Here is a 17,747-nt window from a genome sequence, read left to right as displayed (position 1 = left end):
ATGTGAACTAATGGTTAAATCATGATCGATGTATGTACATCTGAAAGGTTACTCATTAATTAGCAGATGCAATAAAGGTAGTTCTTACGAATCCTCTGAACAGTCTTATCAGTACGGTGACATCGAACAGTCCCACACTACAACAAAATCAGGATCTTCCTCAGGTAGTTTTTCAAGTTCTGTCCTCCAGGATGCAAATACAGAAGTAATGAAGTCCTGTCGATAGCAAGCGATACAATCTCCCCTTTAACGGTTCGGTCTTGTCGCCTCTCGAATGACCTCAGTTTTTCCCACTACCGCTACTGTTCTGATGGCGTGGTTCTGCTGATAACTTTTCAGTCACCAAAGGCAGCTGCTGTAAGTCATTCAGCAATGGTCAGCCCTCAGTCTTGGCTCCTTTGCCTGCAGTCAAACTACTTCAACCAATTGCTTTGTAGTCTGATTCTATTCCAAGCAGCTTCTCTGGAAGACTGAAAACTTGCAGCTCTCAGCTTGTCTCTTTAAATAATTTGGCTGATTTTCCATCCACTGCAGTGTTCTTCTCAACTCTCCAAAAGACTTATTTTTGTAAAACACACATACAGGCTTTCAGGTAGCTCCCACCATCTGCAAAAGCCTTCTGGTCAAACTGAAAACTAAACCCCCAGTCACATGCTCTTGGTTAAAAAAACATTTTTTTCTCAGTCATAGGACTGTTCATTTGTTGAACCTGAGTTTGACTCCCCAAAAACCTGGAAGCCTGCAGGTTTAATTTCAAATCAGGAACTGTCTCAAAAAAACAAACACAAGCTGTCTCGAACTCAGTCTACACATGAAGAGTGAATCACACATCTCCTGGGTATATTTCTTTGTCAAACTCCGCATTAACTGTCATGAGTTTGGTTTTTGCACCGTGGATTATAACTCTGCGTGATTGTCTTTTTCGCATGTCTTCTGTATCTTTATTAATGAGGCAGATGTCATCGGCAACTACTTGACGATCAACATCTCCACTAGTTCATGCAACACCTTGGGCCGGAATTTTAAAACCAGGCAGCCTCCTTGAGGGCTTGGGGAGGGGCCCTCCTGATTTGATCAGGCACCCTGTGCCCCATGGAGGGCCCTTCCCATGGCACAAGCCACCCCTGTTGCAGCATATCTCCCCACCCTCCTAATTGACTCCCACCCCCCCTTGCCTGGGCCCAACCGATTTTCCCCGGCAAGGCCTGAAACGCCACCCATCTCGTGGGACCGACGTCCCCCTTGGTCTTCTGGCTGGCTGCAGTCCCAGTAGTTCCCACTTCTCCTGGTGGCGTTGCTGGGACTGAGGAGCTGCCAACCCTCTGATTGGCCTCCTGGAGGTGGGACCTCCTGCCTTAGAGGGTCGGAAACCCCAACCAAGGCCAATTAAGGGCCTGGACCAGGCAAAATCGCACCGTGGCTTCCAGGCCCAGTGGAGGCAGGCTCGCCCCCGACCTTTCAGCCGGTGGGCTGGGTCTTCACCACAACATAAAATGCCAGCGTTGATTTTATACTAGGTCTCATCACAAAATTGATCACAATTCCAAAAGGTGAGCCTTGCATTACGCCAGCTATAATTAAACCTGTTGAATGATTTACTGCCTGTTCTTACCACACACAGTGGTTCTTGATGCAGAATCATAATGATGCTACAGACTTTCCTGGCTGACACTTCTGGAATCCGCAATATTGAATTTCTGTCACAGCTACAGTCAAATAGCTTCTGAAAGTCAACACAATTCAGCATCACTGGTAAAGAACTACTCATGCAAGCTCGATTCTGGCATAAAACACCTTGCTCTTCTTGGACTCTGCCATCAATGACTGTTCTAATTTGTGTAGTACAGAAGAGTAATGTATAACCATGTTACTTGACAAAATCTCTTCAGCTCCATGCCTTGAGAACCTTGACATTGATTTGTTTGTCCATACTTTTGGTGTTACTTCTTTTGCCTGCACTCAATTAAATAGACGTACGATGATAGTCACGTTTTCATTTCCACTTTCTTTCAAGCTCCCTGGCTGACTTATTCTTCTTTAAGTTAACTATGGCAGATGTCAGCTCATGCAATGTCATTATGCCACAATTGACATCCAGATCATCCATCTTCTCAATGGTATTCAAGTCAGTCATGTAGTTAAATTAATTACCTATCACATTTGTCACTTTGATCAGTAGTGCCCTTTCATAGCAACTTCTGAATCTGCATTTTCAGTGTACCATTGATATAAAAGTATAAAAGTTGGCTGAATCATTTCAAAGTTATTCAATACTAGATTAAGGCAACGAACTAGCAAAAGGGTCAAAAAGGCAGATCACCACCACCTTCTCAGGGGCAATTAGGGATAAGCAATTAAATACTAGCCTTGCCAGCAGTGTCCACATCCCATGAATTAAAACATTTTTTAAAAAGCCTGTTAATGTAGAATGGCTTTGTGTACCTTTTCAGGAGATGGAAATGAGCAGGATGCACTGTGCCATGAACTGGCCCATGGCCTAGATGTGCTGACCCTCCTTCTTCTACTTCACTTTTATCCAAGACTTGTTCATCAAATGACAGTTCCTGTTACTCTGCTTCCTTTAAATACAATCCTCCCTGGATTGCCATGTTGGGCAACATGCAGCACAGAACAATATTGTGGGAGACTTTGGGGCATATTATAGGGAGCCTCCAGAGCTATTCAGACCGCTGAACCTTTGCTTCACTGGCACAATAGTGTGCTCAATATAAATATATATATATATATATTTGCCATACAGTTTTGTACCAGGGCTACACAATGCCAACTGCAAATAGCAATTGATCTGAGAGCCACTGAATACTGCTTCAAAATGGACCTCACCAATAGGGGAGCAGCGGGTAAAGGAATTTGAGGCTAATATATCTTTAGCCAGATCGTTCTGTACCCCTCCTCCCTGCAGAGTGGCGAGGTATTTCTATGAAATTCTTCCAGGTCTATGGCCATGGGAAGGGCACCCAAACAGCACTAGTTGGACTGGTGTCCACTCCCAATATGTTTAATTACCCCATCCCTAGGATTTGTGATAGGGCAAAGGTGAGGCCAGATAGGAAGGCAAAAGCTCCCCTCACTGCCTCTCTGCATCACACCGCCAAAATATCTAGGGTATCTCCTCTAACTATCACTAATTACAGATTGGTAGAACACTCAGCTCTGAGTCTAAAGGATGGATTCAAGTTCCACTCCAGTACCTGAGTACATAACCTAGGCTGATACTTCAGTGCCATCCTTTGACCGGACATAAACCAAGGCCCATACAAATACATATCTAAGATCCCAGGCACTGTTTGCAGAAGATCAGGGACTTCTTCCAATGATCTGGCCAACATTCATCACCAAAACAGATTAAATTGCCATTGTTGACATTGCTGTTCGTGGGACCTTGCTCTGTGCAAATTGGCTGCTGTGATTGTCTATCAAAGAACTGTGCCTGCACTTCAAAATGTTCCACCTCCCTCCTTCCATCTGTACTTCTGATGTCCAGTTCAGGAGTAATTTGCTTTTTCTCATCTTTAAAAATGAAACTATCCATTGAACTTTCTCAGCCTTCACCTACCCTACAAACTCCCACAAATCGGTTGCCTGGAGCAACCATCCCGCCCTCCCCGCCACCCACCGCCCCCCCCCCCCCCCCCCACCTTAGCCCTGACCCCACAGCACAGTAGCTTCTCCATGATATTCCTGCCCTAATCTGACTCATCACCTTCTGCAACTAGGAGGATGATGACTTCAACTTTCCCCTCTCAACCCCATCCCTATCCCAACTCTTAACCACACAAATGCCTACCCTCAGGCCATTTCTCATTGATAACACAACTGTTGCCTTTCCTCGGGCATTGTTCACTCCTTCAAAGCTTCTCCCATCACTCCCTCATGGCAAAGTGCATACTAAACCATTCCGTCAAAATGAGTTTGGTTAAAATCACCCCCCTTCCCCTCCCAGTAAATCTGAAATCAAAACAAAGTGTTGGCACTCAGTCAACATCGGAAAAAGAGAAGTTCACATTTCAGGTATAATATTTTACACAATTGATTTGAAACATTAACCCATCTTTTCTCTCTCAGACTGACCTATATATTGTTTTCTATCATTATTTTAGGACACAATAACTGCTGCTTTATTGCCCATTGAAAGTACTCACCATATAGAACGTTTCAAATATATATAGCCAAGTCCCATTTTCAAGACTGCACAATTTTGAATTTAAGACCATGATGTGTTTTTTTTCCTTCTTAACCCATAGGTAAGCTGTGCTCCACAGAGGGCAGGGAGTTGATGAATGAAGAAGATGACCTTGACACTATATCAGATACACGCTCTATTGACATGTTGGCACATACATCTGTTGGTTGGATACGAAACACCTCAAAGAGAACACCACAAGTCTCTCCTGAAGGTGCTATAGCAGCTCTCTTTTATTTGGAAGTATCAATGTTATCAATTTTAAGAGGCTGGAGGATGGCACGGATTATGTTAGATTAGATTTGGAATCGGGCCGACACTTGAAAAATAATTAACAATTGAAGGGCTACTCTACAGAACTGAAGAAAGGCATCAGGGTGAAGCAGCTTTACAGCATGCATGTGCCATTGATGGCGAGCAGGGGCATTGGCACAGAGGGGAGCTGCAAACCAGGATTGCATTCAGCATAGCTACTCCATGCACACTAAAGGGGGAACTTTATGCCCTCCCCCGCATCGGGTTTGGAGGCATATAATCGGGCGGGATGGTGGCAGGAAACCTACCATATTCCTGCCTCCACCCAAATTGTCCGGGGCGGGAAGGCCTGTGAATGGCATTCCTGCCCCACTGCCAATTGAGACCCTTAAGTAGGCAATTAATGCCCAATTAAGGGCCTGATCCTAATGCTGCCAAAATTAGCGCAGTGGCGGACGGGAGTGTCGACGTATGGGGAGCATACCAAGCAAACCCATGCGGGTTGCTTATCAGCTCTGGGGGGAGACACAGTGCCTGAACGAGGGATTCAGCATCGTCCTTGCTGCCAACCCGCCCTATACTACTCTCCCCTGCAACCCCCACACTGTGAAACCCCTCCTGCCCTGACTTACCTATGGCCTGGGTCCCTTGGTGATCCATCGCTACCAGTGGGTCCTTTACCAGCAGCAGCCACCGCCTCCACCAGCCTCTGATTGGCCGACAGCTGTCAGCAGGCAGGACTTCTGCCACCGAGGTCCTTGATCCTGGGGAAGGCCATTTAAGTGCATAATTGGCATTTGATCTGGCAGACCTTCCCCAGAGGAGGCGACGCGAGGCTCTCACCGGCGTTTGCCAGTGGTCAAGACCCCCATCGCCCAGATGAAATTCCAGCCTAAATGTTTGGATGCTGTAGTTCCTCTTTCTGTTGCATTCCCTGCGAACAGAAACTGATCTGAGAGAGATTTCAGAGGAAGCTCATTCCCATTCAATATGCGAACATAAAATTCCACAGGACTTGGGGATAGAAATTTGTCTTGGCTGATGTAGCTGAATGGCCGATATTGCACTTGATGGTCAGCTCTATTGAAGTCAGGCCAGTCAGAGTAACAGGCAGCCAATTTGAATTGCTTATTTTGTGTGACCCATTTCCACCCCACCCCCCCCCCCCCCACCCCACCAAGATGAATTTCTACCCCATAGTATTAGAATACACACTTTGTCCCCCTCCCCATTAGTAAGGCATGTGTGCTTCATTCAGATGCCTGCTCTGTCTCATCATTTGGCTAATGGTAGATACTGTTTCAGTGTGACACACATAAGAGAATAGTTACTTTACATTGCAAGATTTTCTTTCCCCTGAACTTTTCATTGAAAGAAATAGCTACGTTTAAACAAATGCATTATTATGATGAGGCTTATTGCCACTCAGGAATAAATTGAAAGCAGAATCTACCCGTCTGAACTTAAATTCCAGGGAACTATTGGATGGAAGACATGTTACAGCCTTCTCGATTAAGATAAAATATATAAATATAGGAAGTGCCGAGGAGGGACAAAAGGACAGCGAAAACAACACTAATCAAAGCAAGAGACATTTTTATGAGCTTGCCTTGATTTCTGGCCAGTTTAAGAGCTTCTAGATATATGGCAGTGGAGGTTAGCAGTGAAGAAAAAATTCAAATTAATCTGAAACATTTGTAATAATGTGAAGTTTTAAATCAAACTACTGGTGGCAAAATATTTCTTATTTTAGGCAAGTGTGAATAAGATAAAACTGGCTTTCAACATTGCCTTCTCCACAGGTGGATTCTTAAGAGGCATACGACAAAATGGTCCAATGCAGATCGAAGATGTTATCGACTGGCACAGCGTGGTGCTTCGTTACCTAACAATGAAAGGGCAGACCGATGCTGGTATGTTTGAAAAGGATTCCTCTCAGTATGAGGATACAAACAACACTGAGCGTTTTGCTGTTTTAGTGAACACTAAGATCTTGAATGGTTTCTCCGCTTAGGCAATCTAGAAATGAAAGCATAAAGGACCCTTTTTTTACAGTGAGAGCACAGTTACACTTAGAGCTTTAAAAATGTACATGGCTACCATTGTCTGTTTATGCTTATTGACTCAGAGTGGAATGGGACACGTAGCACGGTGTGATGCTTGAAATGGCACATTATTACATTGACGATGCTCAGGTTAAACATAAGCATCCTTCAATAGCCTAAATATTGCCTTCCACTGCCAGCTGTAAAGCAGGACTTGCCCATCTGCCCACTCTTTCATCTGTCATTGCCATTCACGATTTATGGATTACGGCCTGGACCTCAAACCATCAAACCATGTACCCCAAAGAAGGAAGAAGAACGAAAATCTGAAACAGTGGGAGGAAAATGACTGCCAAGTGGCCTCTTTCTGTGCTTAAACTTTCTATGATTCTATGTCTTTCCCCAACACAAATTTGTTTTTTCTGTTATCTTATATCATTGTTTCTGAATTGCCAAAAATCAACATAAAGGGGGAAAACAATCTTCCCTGTGGGAGATTAAATTAGAGGGTTTTTTCTAGCTATGTTGCTGCAGTAAAAGGTACACTTTTATATAGAAAACAGATTTCTGTTTTCTTTTGTATTGTTTAGGATTGGTCTTGATCCAACTGCAGTATGATGGAAGACCAAAGGTCTGTAAGTGTGATTTTGGCATCAACTGCCACACTTGACTTGCCAAATCCCAGTATCGTCGAAATCATGAGGTGCTGTCCAGATGGATTACAATGTTGCTCAATGATGTATGTGAGAAACCAGCAGATTGGAGTGTGCACCTTTCAAGGACATCAACTATGTTGAAAACAGTTACTTGTTAAGTAATATTAATCAGTGGAGCAGTATCTTTGTAACCATTGATGAAGTGTAGTAGAGTGTGATGTATTTTTAATTCATTGTGGGGTTATTGTGTTATGTTTAAAGGGCATCCCCTACATGTGCTACTGCTTAGCAGATCTCTTTCTATTTGGTGGGAGAGACAATGGCAGTGTATGATTTTATTATATGGGCACTATGTACAACATGACATGACAAAATTTGTCTCGCATTACATGTTTTACAGTTTTTCATGAAAATGTACCTCTTTAAGGCAGGTGTCTGATTTTGTTGAAATAATGTGCTTATTTTCGCAAAATGTACTGAGAGAAATGTACCAAAATAAGGAAAACTATGAACTGGAGTGAGGTACAAATGGTCGATGATCAAATATTGGACAATTAGCCTTAAAATCTGATGACACCAACTTCCTACTTCCACATATACTTCTTCATTCTGTACTGCTTCACTTGCTACTGGAATCGTGTTCTGAATTCTGGAGCATTGAAGATAATGTCTGACCTACAGATTCTTCCTTTTTTCAAATTAATATGAGGTATGATATATTCAGAATATAACTTGCATTTGTGCTCCAGGTGTAAAAAACTTCTAGCAAAATATTGAGAGGCTCCATCAGTGCAGGTTAAGATTAAGGCAAGTATTACTTTCCCTTTTTTTTCGGATCTATTTTCTCTTTTCCTTTTTTATTGCACCCATTCTGACACAAGCACCATCCTCAGACAAGAGCAAAATTAGATAATCTGCTGTAAGGCCTCTTCTATAAATGCTGCTCTGAAGCAGGCTCCCACAACATGCATTGCAGTGGCCTTGGATGACCCTCAATCCAATCTCCCCTCTTTTACCCGACAGTTAACAGTGTCTGGACTCCATTCGGCATGCCTGCATCCCCAGTCATGGCAAATATTAAACTTGCATCCTTCTATTCTGTGATGTAGTCTTCTCAAACTCTTAAAAGGTTGAGCCAGTACTCACCATGAAAATTTATTTGGTGTATCCCACCTCCCCATCATTCTCTTACCCATTTTTCTCAAGCTCTTCAAAATGTAGAACTTCCCACCAGTTTCACTTTTCCCTTCCTCCTACGTATATAGATGATCCAAACCCAAGCCAATACTTCATGACTTATTTCACTTTATTTCAACCTACCAGTTGTCCTGCTCCTTGAACTCCAGGCCTTCACTTAGGTTTATCATTTAAAATACCCTATATACAGTAGCACAAATTAAAATGAACAGTGCAAGCCCAAAGAGCAGATCATGGTCCCCTTCTTTCCCTCAGGAGTCTGACTAGAGAACACTGCAGAATGATTTGGGTTCCTGGAACTGTGGATGCTTAATTCTGACAGTAAAGTTTATCATAACAGGGGAGTTTGTCACTTTGTCTTTTTAGGAAGAATAGTACTCACAATATAAAGAGTTATTAGCTCAGGGAGTGGCCTTTCACCACAAAAGCAGACTGTAGTTATGCTACCAGAAGCATGTCATCACTAAAATTTATGAGTCCCTGGGATTAATTTTAACTGAATCCCCCTAGCAGAAAAATGATAGGATGGGATTGGCCGCCCATTGACTTCTTTAAAAAGTGAAGTCAGGCAGGGAGTAAAACAATCGATCGATCAGATCCTGTCAGTTTTCCGCTGGGTGGGTTCGGGTAAAATTACCCTCTCTGTTTCCAATCATTTCAATGGCATCTGCATGTCCCTGGACAAAATAAAATGTCTTCAGTCACAAATCGAACGCATCAACGTAATTTGTTGGAATTTTAAACATCATGTTATATTAGCACGACTTAAGCTGGGAAGCACCTTGCTTACAGAAAGATTTATATTGCAAAGGATTAGTATATCAGGACTTACTAAATCAGGAACAACGTGTGGTTTGACAATTATTTATTAATATCAGTATTTACGTATTATCATAATGCATATTGGTTATACTAGGCTCTCCATTATATTAGTAGCTCCTGACACGGCTCTGAGCTAAGGGAAAAACCAAGGATGAGAAATTGGGCTCATTAAGTGCCCTTTGTTTGCACTTTGAGTACCCTTGGAGCTCCAAATTGGCGTCTGCTGCACTCACACACTCTTGTTGGGCAAATCACGCTGGATGCCATATTGGTGCATGTGTTAGCGACTCCGCAGTGAACTTCCACCAGATGTATGCTGAGCAGGCAGACCATGACGTCAATCAGTGTCCAACGCTGATTTGATGCTAACACTGACCTTTTGGAACTCAGTGCTCCAGATAACGCCCTTTCTTAGCCTGACACAGCTGAACACATGTTCAGCAGCAGGAAGGATCCCTGCCAATGCTATTTAAAGGAATCATCAACTAGTTATAGGTTGATTTGCTGGTTGATTTCCTCTGGCTGTTGCGATGATTTTACAACCGTTTAGTGCTTTCCATAATTGTATCAAGTTGCAAAAAGGGAATGATGTGGCTGAAGGACTTTTTGCTGACTTCAAGGCTTCTGCACAAACCAATTGTTCCCAAACATGGATACCAGAATAGAAATTCCCCTTGGAATACCACATATCTTGGAGAATGAACAGAGCCCACACACAGCAGGACAAGTTGCTGGAAGAAGAAGTAGGAGGAGGAGATGGGCTCTCAGCAGGAGGCCATATCTGCCCAGGTTGTTCAGGAAACAAAGAGAACTAACAACATTTCATTCTCTCTTGCCAGAGACCTCTTGCCAGTAGGCAGAGCAATCATACAGCTTCACTAGGATTGTAGGCTTCTACATTAGATAGTGTGCTGTTGACTGCATGCATATTGCTTTGTGAGCACTGCATGTTGACTGTGCCCTACACTGGAAGCACAGAGGATTCCATTCCTTCACCATCCAGCTAGTGTATGATGATAGGGAGCAAATCATTCAGGTAAATGCCTGGTATCCTGGCAACAGTCCTGATGCCTTCATTCTATGGCAGTCCGGTGTGCCAGCTGCACTTGAGCCACCTTGGCAAACAAAAGGGTGGCTACTGGGCAACAAGGGCTATCCACTGACGACATGGCTGATGACTCTGTGGAGCAACCAAACACAGGTCTGCTGCATGCTTCACAACCTTGCCATCATGTGGGGACGATCTTTGCCACCAGCTATCCAGCTGAGGAAGAGGAAGGAGGAGACAATGGAGACAGCCCTTTCCTGCCTGGGCTGTATGTGAAGAACCCAATGTGATACCAGAAACCATTTACCCCAGTTTCCTATTCACCAACAGTCCCACATCTTACCTTCATTCGGTGTCTGACCACCACAGCATCCACTAGGCATATGAACATATGAATTAGGAGGAGGAGTAGGACATTCGGCCCCTCGAGCCTGCTCCACCATTCAATAAGTTTATGGCTGAACTGATTACTCCACATTCCCGCCTACCTCCGATAACCTTTCACATCCCCTTGCTTATCAAGAATCTATCTACCTCTGCCTTAAAAATATTCAAAGACTCTGCTTCCCTGCCTTTTGAGGAAGAGAATTCCAAAGACTCATGACCCTCTGAGAGAAAAGATTTCTCCTCTGTCTTAAACGGGCGACCCCTTATTTTTAAATATTGACGCCTAGTTCTAGATTCTCCCACAAGAGGAAACAGCCTTTCCACATCCGCCCTGTCAAGACGCCTCAATCAAGTCGCCTCTTACTCTTCGAAATTCCAGTGGATACAAGCCAGGCCTGTCCAACCTTTCCTCATAAGACAACCTACCCATTCCAGGTATTAGTCTAGTAAATCTTCTCTGAACAGCTTCCAAGGCATTTACATCCTTCCTTAAATAAGGAGACCAATACCATACACAGCACTCCAGATATGGTCTCAACAATGCCCTGTATAACTGAAGCATAACCTGTTTACTTTTGTATTCAATTTCCTTCACAATAAATGATAACATTCTATTAGCTTTCTTAATTACTTGCTATACCTGCATACGAGCCTTTTGCAATTCATGCACCAGGACACCCAGATCCCTCAGCATCTCAGAGCTCTGCAATCTCTCACCAGTTAGATAATATGCTTTTTTTGTATTCTTCTTGCCAAAATGGACAATTTCACATTTTCCAACATTATACTCCATATACCAGATCTTTTCCCACCTACTTAACCTAGCTGTATGCCTTTGTAACCTCTTCACAACCTACTTTCCTATCTATCTATCTTTGGGTCATCAGCAAATTTAGCAACCATAACCTCAGTCCTTTCATCCAATTCATTTATATAAATTGTAAGAAGTTGAGGCCCCAGCACAGATCCCTGTGGCACTCGACTTGTTACATTTGCCAACCAGAAAATGATCCATTTATGCCTACTCTCTGTTTCCTGCTAGTTAGCCAATCTTCTACCCATGTCAATATGTTACTGCCTGTACCATGAGCTTTTATTTTCTGCACTAACCTTTGATGTGGCACCTTATCAAATGCCTTCTGGAAATCTAAGTACAGTACATCCACCGGTTCTCCTTTATCCACAGCAAGTTACTTCTTCAAAGAACTCCAATAAATTGGTTGAACATGATTTCCCTTTCACAAAACCATGTTGACTCTGCCAGATAAGCTTGAACTTTTCTAAGTGCCCTGCGACAATGCCTTCAAGAATAACTCTGAACATCTTCCCTATGACAGATGTTAAGCTAACTGGCCTGTAGTTTCCTGCTTTCTGTTGCCCTCCCTTTTTGAATAAAGGAGTTACATTGGTTATTTTCCAATCTAATGGAACCTTTCCCGAATCTAGGGAATTTTGGAAAATTAAAACTAACGATTAACTATCTCACTAGCCACTTCTTTTAAGACCCCAGGATGAAGTCCATCAGGACCCAAGGACTTGTCAGTCCGCAGCCTGAACAATTTGCTCAGTACTACTTCCCTGGTGATTGTAATTTTCATGAGTTCCTCCTTTAAGAGGTGCCGGCTAGCTTTAAATGGTGCTGGTTAGCTTTAATTGATGCAACAAGTCAAGATTTTAGGCCCCCTGCTGATGCATGCAACCAATTAACACCGTGGTTAGCACAGACTGCATGAAGAAAGCATTCAAATGAGCAGGCAACTCAAAGTTGGTATGCTGCTTGCATCGCAATCATTGGACGCAGATAATTGTGCATCACAATCCCATCTATCATTGTCAGGGGCTATCTAATGTAGCCCCTCCCTCCAGGAGTTTTGTCAGTAGCATTTTTATATCAATTTTGGCAAGTTAAAAATCATTACTTTTGGTAGTGGCATTAATACTGATTCAGATTACCAACAGCAGGAAGGATCTAGGCTATTGTCCATTTTTTGGTCCCTATTGAACTTCACCCTTCCTTTGACTACCTTTTACTATTTATGTGTTTATAAGAGACTTTTAGGTTCCCTTTTATGTTACTTGCTAATCTATTCTAATACGCTTTCTTTACCCTTGCTGTTTGTAGTATACATTAATGATTTAGACGTGAATATAGGAGGTATGATAAGTAAGTTTGCAGATGACACGAACATTGGTGGTGTCGTAAATAGTGAGGAGGAAAGCCTTAGATTACAGGACGATATAGATGGGCTGGTAAGATGGGCAGAGCAGTGGCAAATGGAATTTAATCCTGAGAAGTGTGAGGTGATGCATTTTGGGAGGACCAAAGAGGCTGGGGAATATACAATGGATGGTAGGACCCTAGGAAGTACAGAAAGTCAGAGGGATCTTGCTGTACTTGTCCATCCATAGATCACTGAAGGCAGCAGCACAGGTAGATACGATGGTTAGGAAGGCATTTGGGATACTTGCCTTTATGAGCCGAGGCATAGAATATAAGAGCAGGGAGGTTATGATGGAGCTATATAAAATGCTAGTTAGGCCACAGCAGGAGTACTGTGTACAGTTCTGGTCACCACACTATAGGAAGGATGTGATTGCACTGGAGAGGGTGCAGAGGAGATTCACCAGGATGCTGCCTGGGCTGGAGCATTTCAGCTATGAAGAGAGACTGAAAAGGCTAGGGTTGTTTTCCTTCGAACAGTGAAGGCTGAGGGGGGACATGATTGAGGTGTACAAGATTATGAGGGGCATTGATAGGTTAGATAGGAAGAAACTTTTTCCCTTGGCAGAGGGGTCAATAACCTGGGGGCATAGATTTAAGGAAAGGGTCATGAGGTTTAAAGGGGATTTGAGGAAAAACTTTTTCACTCAGAGGGTGGTTGGAATCTGGAACTCACTGCCTGACGAGGTGGTAGAGGCAGGAACCCTCACAACATTTAAGAAGTATTTAGATGAGCACTTGAAGTGCCATAGCATGCAAGGCTGCGGGCCAAGTGCTGGAAAATGGGACACGATGGGCCGAAGGGCCTGTTTCTGTGCTGTATAACTCTATGACTCTACCCCTCTAATTGCCTTTTTCAGTTCTCCCCCTGTATATTTGTATTCAGCTTAGTTCTCTACTGAATTTTGAACCGGACATTTATCACAATCTTTTTTCTGTTTCATTTTATTCTCTATATCTTTAGTCATCCGTGGAGCTCCAGCTTTGGATATCCTTCCTTGTTCCCTCACGAATTTTCAACCACATATGCATACCATCACTAAGACCGCCTAGTTCCACCTCCATGACTCTCTGTCCCTGCCTCAACTCATCTGCTGCTGAAACCCTTAGCCACCTGTGTTACCTCTGGAATTGATTATTCCAATGTACTCCTGGCCAGTCCTCCCGCGATCTACCCTTCGTAAACTCTGCTGCTATGTCCTAACTCATACCAAGTCCCATTCACCGATCATCCCTGTGCTCGCTGACCTACACTGGCTCCCAGTTAAGCAACAGTATGATTTTAAAATTCTCATGATTATTTTCAAATCCCTCTGTGGCTTCACCCCTCCCTATTTATGTGAACACTTCCAGCCCCACGACCCTCCGAGATACCTGCACTCCTCGAATTCTGGTCTCCTGAATTGCCCCAATTTTAATAGTTCCATCATCAGGGACCTGGGGGGTAAATGTGCACAAATCCTTGAAGGTTGGATTGCAGGTTGAGAAAGCAGCTATTAAAGCATATGGGATCCTTGGCTTTATAAATAGAGGCATAGAGTACAAAAACAAGGAAGTTATGATAAACCTGTATAAAACACTGCTTCTGCCTCAACTCGAGTATCATATCCAGTTCTGGGCACCACACTTTAGGAAGGATGTGACGGCATTAGAGAGGGTGCAGACTGGTTCCAGGGATGAGGAACTTCAGTTACGTGGATAGGCTGGAGAAGCTGGGTCTGTTCAAAATCATGTAGGGTCTGGACAGCATGGATAAGGAGAATCCGTTTCCATTGGTGGAAGGATCCAGAACCAGAGGACACCGATTTAAGGTGATTGGCAAAAGAAGCAACATGAGGAAAAACTTTTTTAAGTAGCAAGTGGTTAGGATCTGGAATGCACTGCCTGAGAGTGTGGTGGAGACTGGTTCAATTAAGGCCTTCAAAAAAGAACTGGATAATTACCTGAAGATAAAAATTTTGCAGGGCTACAGGGAAAAGGGGGAGTAGTGGGACTAGGTGATTTGCTCGTCAAAAGCCGGCACGGACATGACGGGCTGAATGGCCTTCTCTGTGCTGTAACCATTCTATGATTTATGATCATTGGTGGCCGCACCTTCAGCTGCATCAGCTCTAAGCTCTAGAATTCCCTCCTTAAACCTGTCTGCGCTTCTCCAGCTCACTTCTGTCCGTTAGGACACTCCTTAAAACCTACCTATTTGGCCAGGCTTTAGGTCATCTGCCCTCATGTCTCCTTATGTGGCTTGGTGACATATTTTTGTTTTGACATGCCCCTATGAAGTGCCGTGGGACATTTCATTCAATTAAAGGTGATATATAAATGCAAGTTGCTGCTCTTGTGTCTAATCTGTATCTGAACGATCTCCTCTTTGAAGACCTCCCAGTGCTCATTTACTGTTTTACCTGCCAATCATTGGTTCCAATCCATCTGAGCTAGTTCTCATTACAACTCAGTGAAATTAGCTCTCCTTCATTTGAATCACATTTGATTGTTCCTTGGCCACTTAAGGACCTTAAGTAGCCTGGGGTCGGTGGGCCGTTTGTCACCTCTCCCACCACTGGTAAAATTGCAGAGGGGGTGGGAAGGCGAAGGGAAGGACACCCCTGCCTCCCACTCAATTTTACACCCCCCCCCCCCACCCCCTGCCGCTTCCAGCCCACTCCTGCGGGGGCCGTGAAATTCTGGCCTCTGTTTTGAACCCTCAAACATATCCTCCCATTCTAGTAACGATAACGGTATCTTTCATTAATACTGCTCCCCACCTTTTTTCCTTCCCTATCTTTCTTGAGTACTCTGTAGCCAGTAATCCAATCCTCTCCTTGTTTGAACCAGATCTGTGTTATTGGCACTATATCAGAATGTCATGTGCCTTGCAGCTCACCAATCTTACTTACCACACTCCATACATTTGCACTCGTGCACTTAGTCTCCCACACAGTTCCCCCACATCTGATCTGTTGTATGTTTGTTTGGTACGCTGCCATCTTAGTTAGTCTAGCTTAGAGAGATTCTTTAGTCAGGAGTAATTAGAACATTAACCTTTATTACACTGTAATTATGTACAGCTTCACACCAGTCTGTGTGACCCCTCTGAAGCCATGCTGCATCTCTCCTCAAATCTCTCTCACATGTGATCTCTTATATCATCATGGTAGAAGGTATCTTTACACTTTCTCAACATTAACCCTTTCAGACCCTTATAATACATGATCCCTCTTATTTCTGAACTGCTCTTTATTCTAATGATGCTTGTTTCTCCCAGTCTTGTGCACCTTGCATCTCCTCTAATTGCAATATTCCCCCCTACCAAATTCATTTAATCCTTCCCCAATCTGCTCAAAAACCAGTCTGATCCATAAAAGACAACCTTAACTGATGAACGTTCTAGAAATTCATTTTTTCATTCATAGATCTGTTAATACAAATATTAAAACAAAATGCAATATTACTTTTCAATAAAATAATCACCTTCTTGTTGTAGAACTGGTGAATGTTCAGTGTTTGCTGCAGTGATTATAGCTTGAAAATAGCCCTACATAATCATTGAAGGAAACAGGCTAGTCCTGATTTTGTTGTAAATCTAGTTGAAAAGATTGGTTAGTATTTAAAATTACATCTTTAATTTGTATGTTCTACTTTTAATTCTGAAGTAGCCAATTTAATTTGCACAAAGAATTCCAATTTTTTGGCATTTTTAAAAGTGGGAGGAACATTTTAGAATGATTTGGTCATTATCATCACATCTTAGATCCTTGCCTACTTTGAGGGGAGAAGGAAAATTAAAAGCTTAACCTACGCTGTGCCAGTGAAAAACCTGCTGCAGTATTAGATAATATTTTGAACTATGCTGCCAATAATGTATTAGTAGTACTGCTAGAAGTTGGTAATTGGTAAAAGGACTAACAAACGCCAGGGTGTTGTTGTACTGTGGGCATTGTGTCCTGAATTGTAGTGTGAGCTAATTATCTTTGACGTAATGTCTTATTGAAAAAAAACATTCCATGTTGTTTTCATGAAGAATTAAAATGATGTTTTGAATGATGAGTTGTGTATATTTTATACAGATACTTTCTCCCCTTCAATTTTCTGCCCTTTCTTAAGGTGATGACACATGTTCGGGTGGATCCCCCAGGTGCGCGTATCTCACCTATATCTCACCTAATTTTCCAACCTTCATCTCTGAACCCTTATGGTACAAGTTGGTGGGCTATTGCGTCACGGAAGAATATCTCAGATAAAACTGATCGAGTCCTCACCATGGCACTTTCAGCAAAAGTCACTGTAAAACTTTAAAATAAATTTCTGAAAACAGAAATCCTGGTTTATTCATTTATTGCTCTCCCTGTCACCATTCCTGATCTGGATGACTCATTGTTAGCTGTTTTGTTGTAGCATATGTGCATGTGCTCACTGTTCATCAACGGCTCCAGCAAGATGGATTTACTGAATTATAGAGCTTATGGGGGTGAAATTGGACATGAGTGGGTCGAAAAACAGATGGAATCATTTTGCTGACCACTATATCACACTCCTGATATTCAGTTCTATTGGCATCAATATCCTGGATTTTAACAGTGTGGGGGTTGGGGGTGGAGTGGGGGGGGAGTAGGTGATGTTGCCGTTGTAAGAGTAGGAAAGCTGGAAGAACGGGCAGGGTGCCTTTAAAAGAGGTTCCAGCCCACATGCAGCCGGATTGAAAGGCCTTTTTGGCAGAAATTCACTTCAAAGGCTGCAAGAGCAGGTAGGTATATTGGGGGAGTGAGAGATTATTGTGGGGGGGGGGGGTGGGGAGCATTAGGGTCCTGATCACATGGGGTCCCAATTGCAGGAAGCAAGGGTTGGATGATGGTCCAGAATCACGATCGTGGGAGGGGTGTCAGATGTTGATCAGGGTGGGGAGCAATTGGTGGTT

General features: G+C 43.1%; 1 protein-coding gene across 6 annotated transcripts in view; it reads left to right on the top strand.

The window, feature by feature from the left end:
- The window catches only part of trpn1 (transient receptor potential cation channel, subfamily N, member 1), a 375,819-nt gene extending 358,946 nt beyond the window's left edge, over positions 1-16,873 (top strand). For all 6 annotated transcript variants that reach the window (XM_068031339.1, XM_068031338.1, XM_068031337.1 and 3 more), the window contains 3 exons: positions 4,266-4,418; positions 6,262-6,372; positions 7,095-16,873. In XM_068031339.1, the coding sequence (XP_067887440.1) occupies positions 4,266-4,418; positions 6,262-6,372; positions 7,095-7,174 (344 nt within the window). In that variant the 3' untranslated portion in view covers positions 7,175-16,873. The remainder of the gene's footprint in view (positions 1-4,265; positions 4,419-6,261; positions 6,373-7,094) is intronic.
- The last annotated feature ends 874 nt before the right edge of the window (positions 16,874-17,747 follow it).

This window comes from Heterodontus francisci, chromosome 5 (genome assembly GCF_036365525.1).
Source record: "Heterodontus francisci isolate sHetFra1 chromosome 5, sHetFra1.hap1, whole genome shotgun sequence".
NCBI classification, from domain to species: Eukaryota; Metazoa; Chordata; class Chondrichthyes; order Heterodontiformes; family Heterodontidae; genus Heterodontus; species Heterodontus francisci.
The sequence above is the reverse complement of the archived record's forward strand: the minus strand, read 5'-3'. Positions and strand labels throughout refer to the sequence as shown.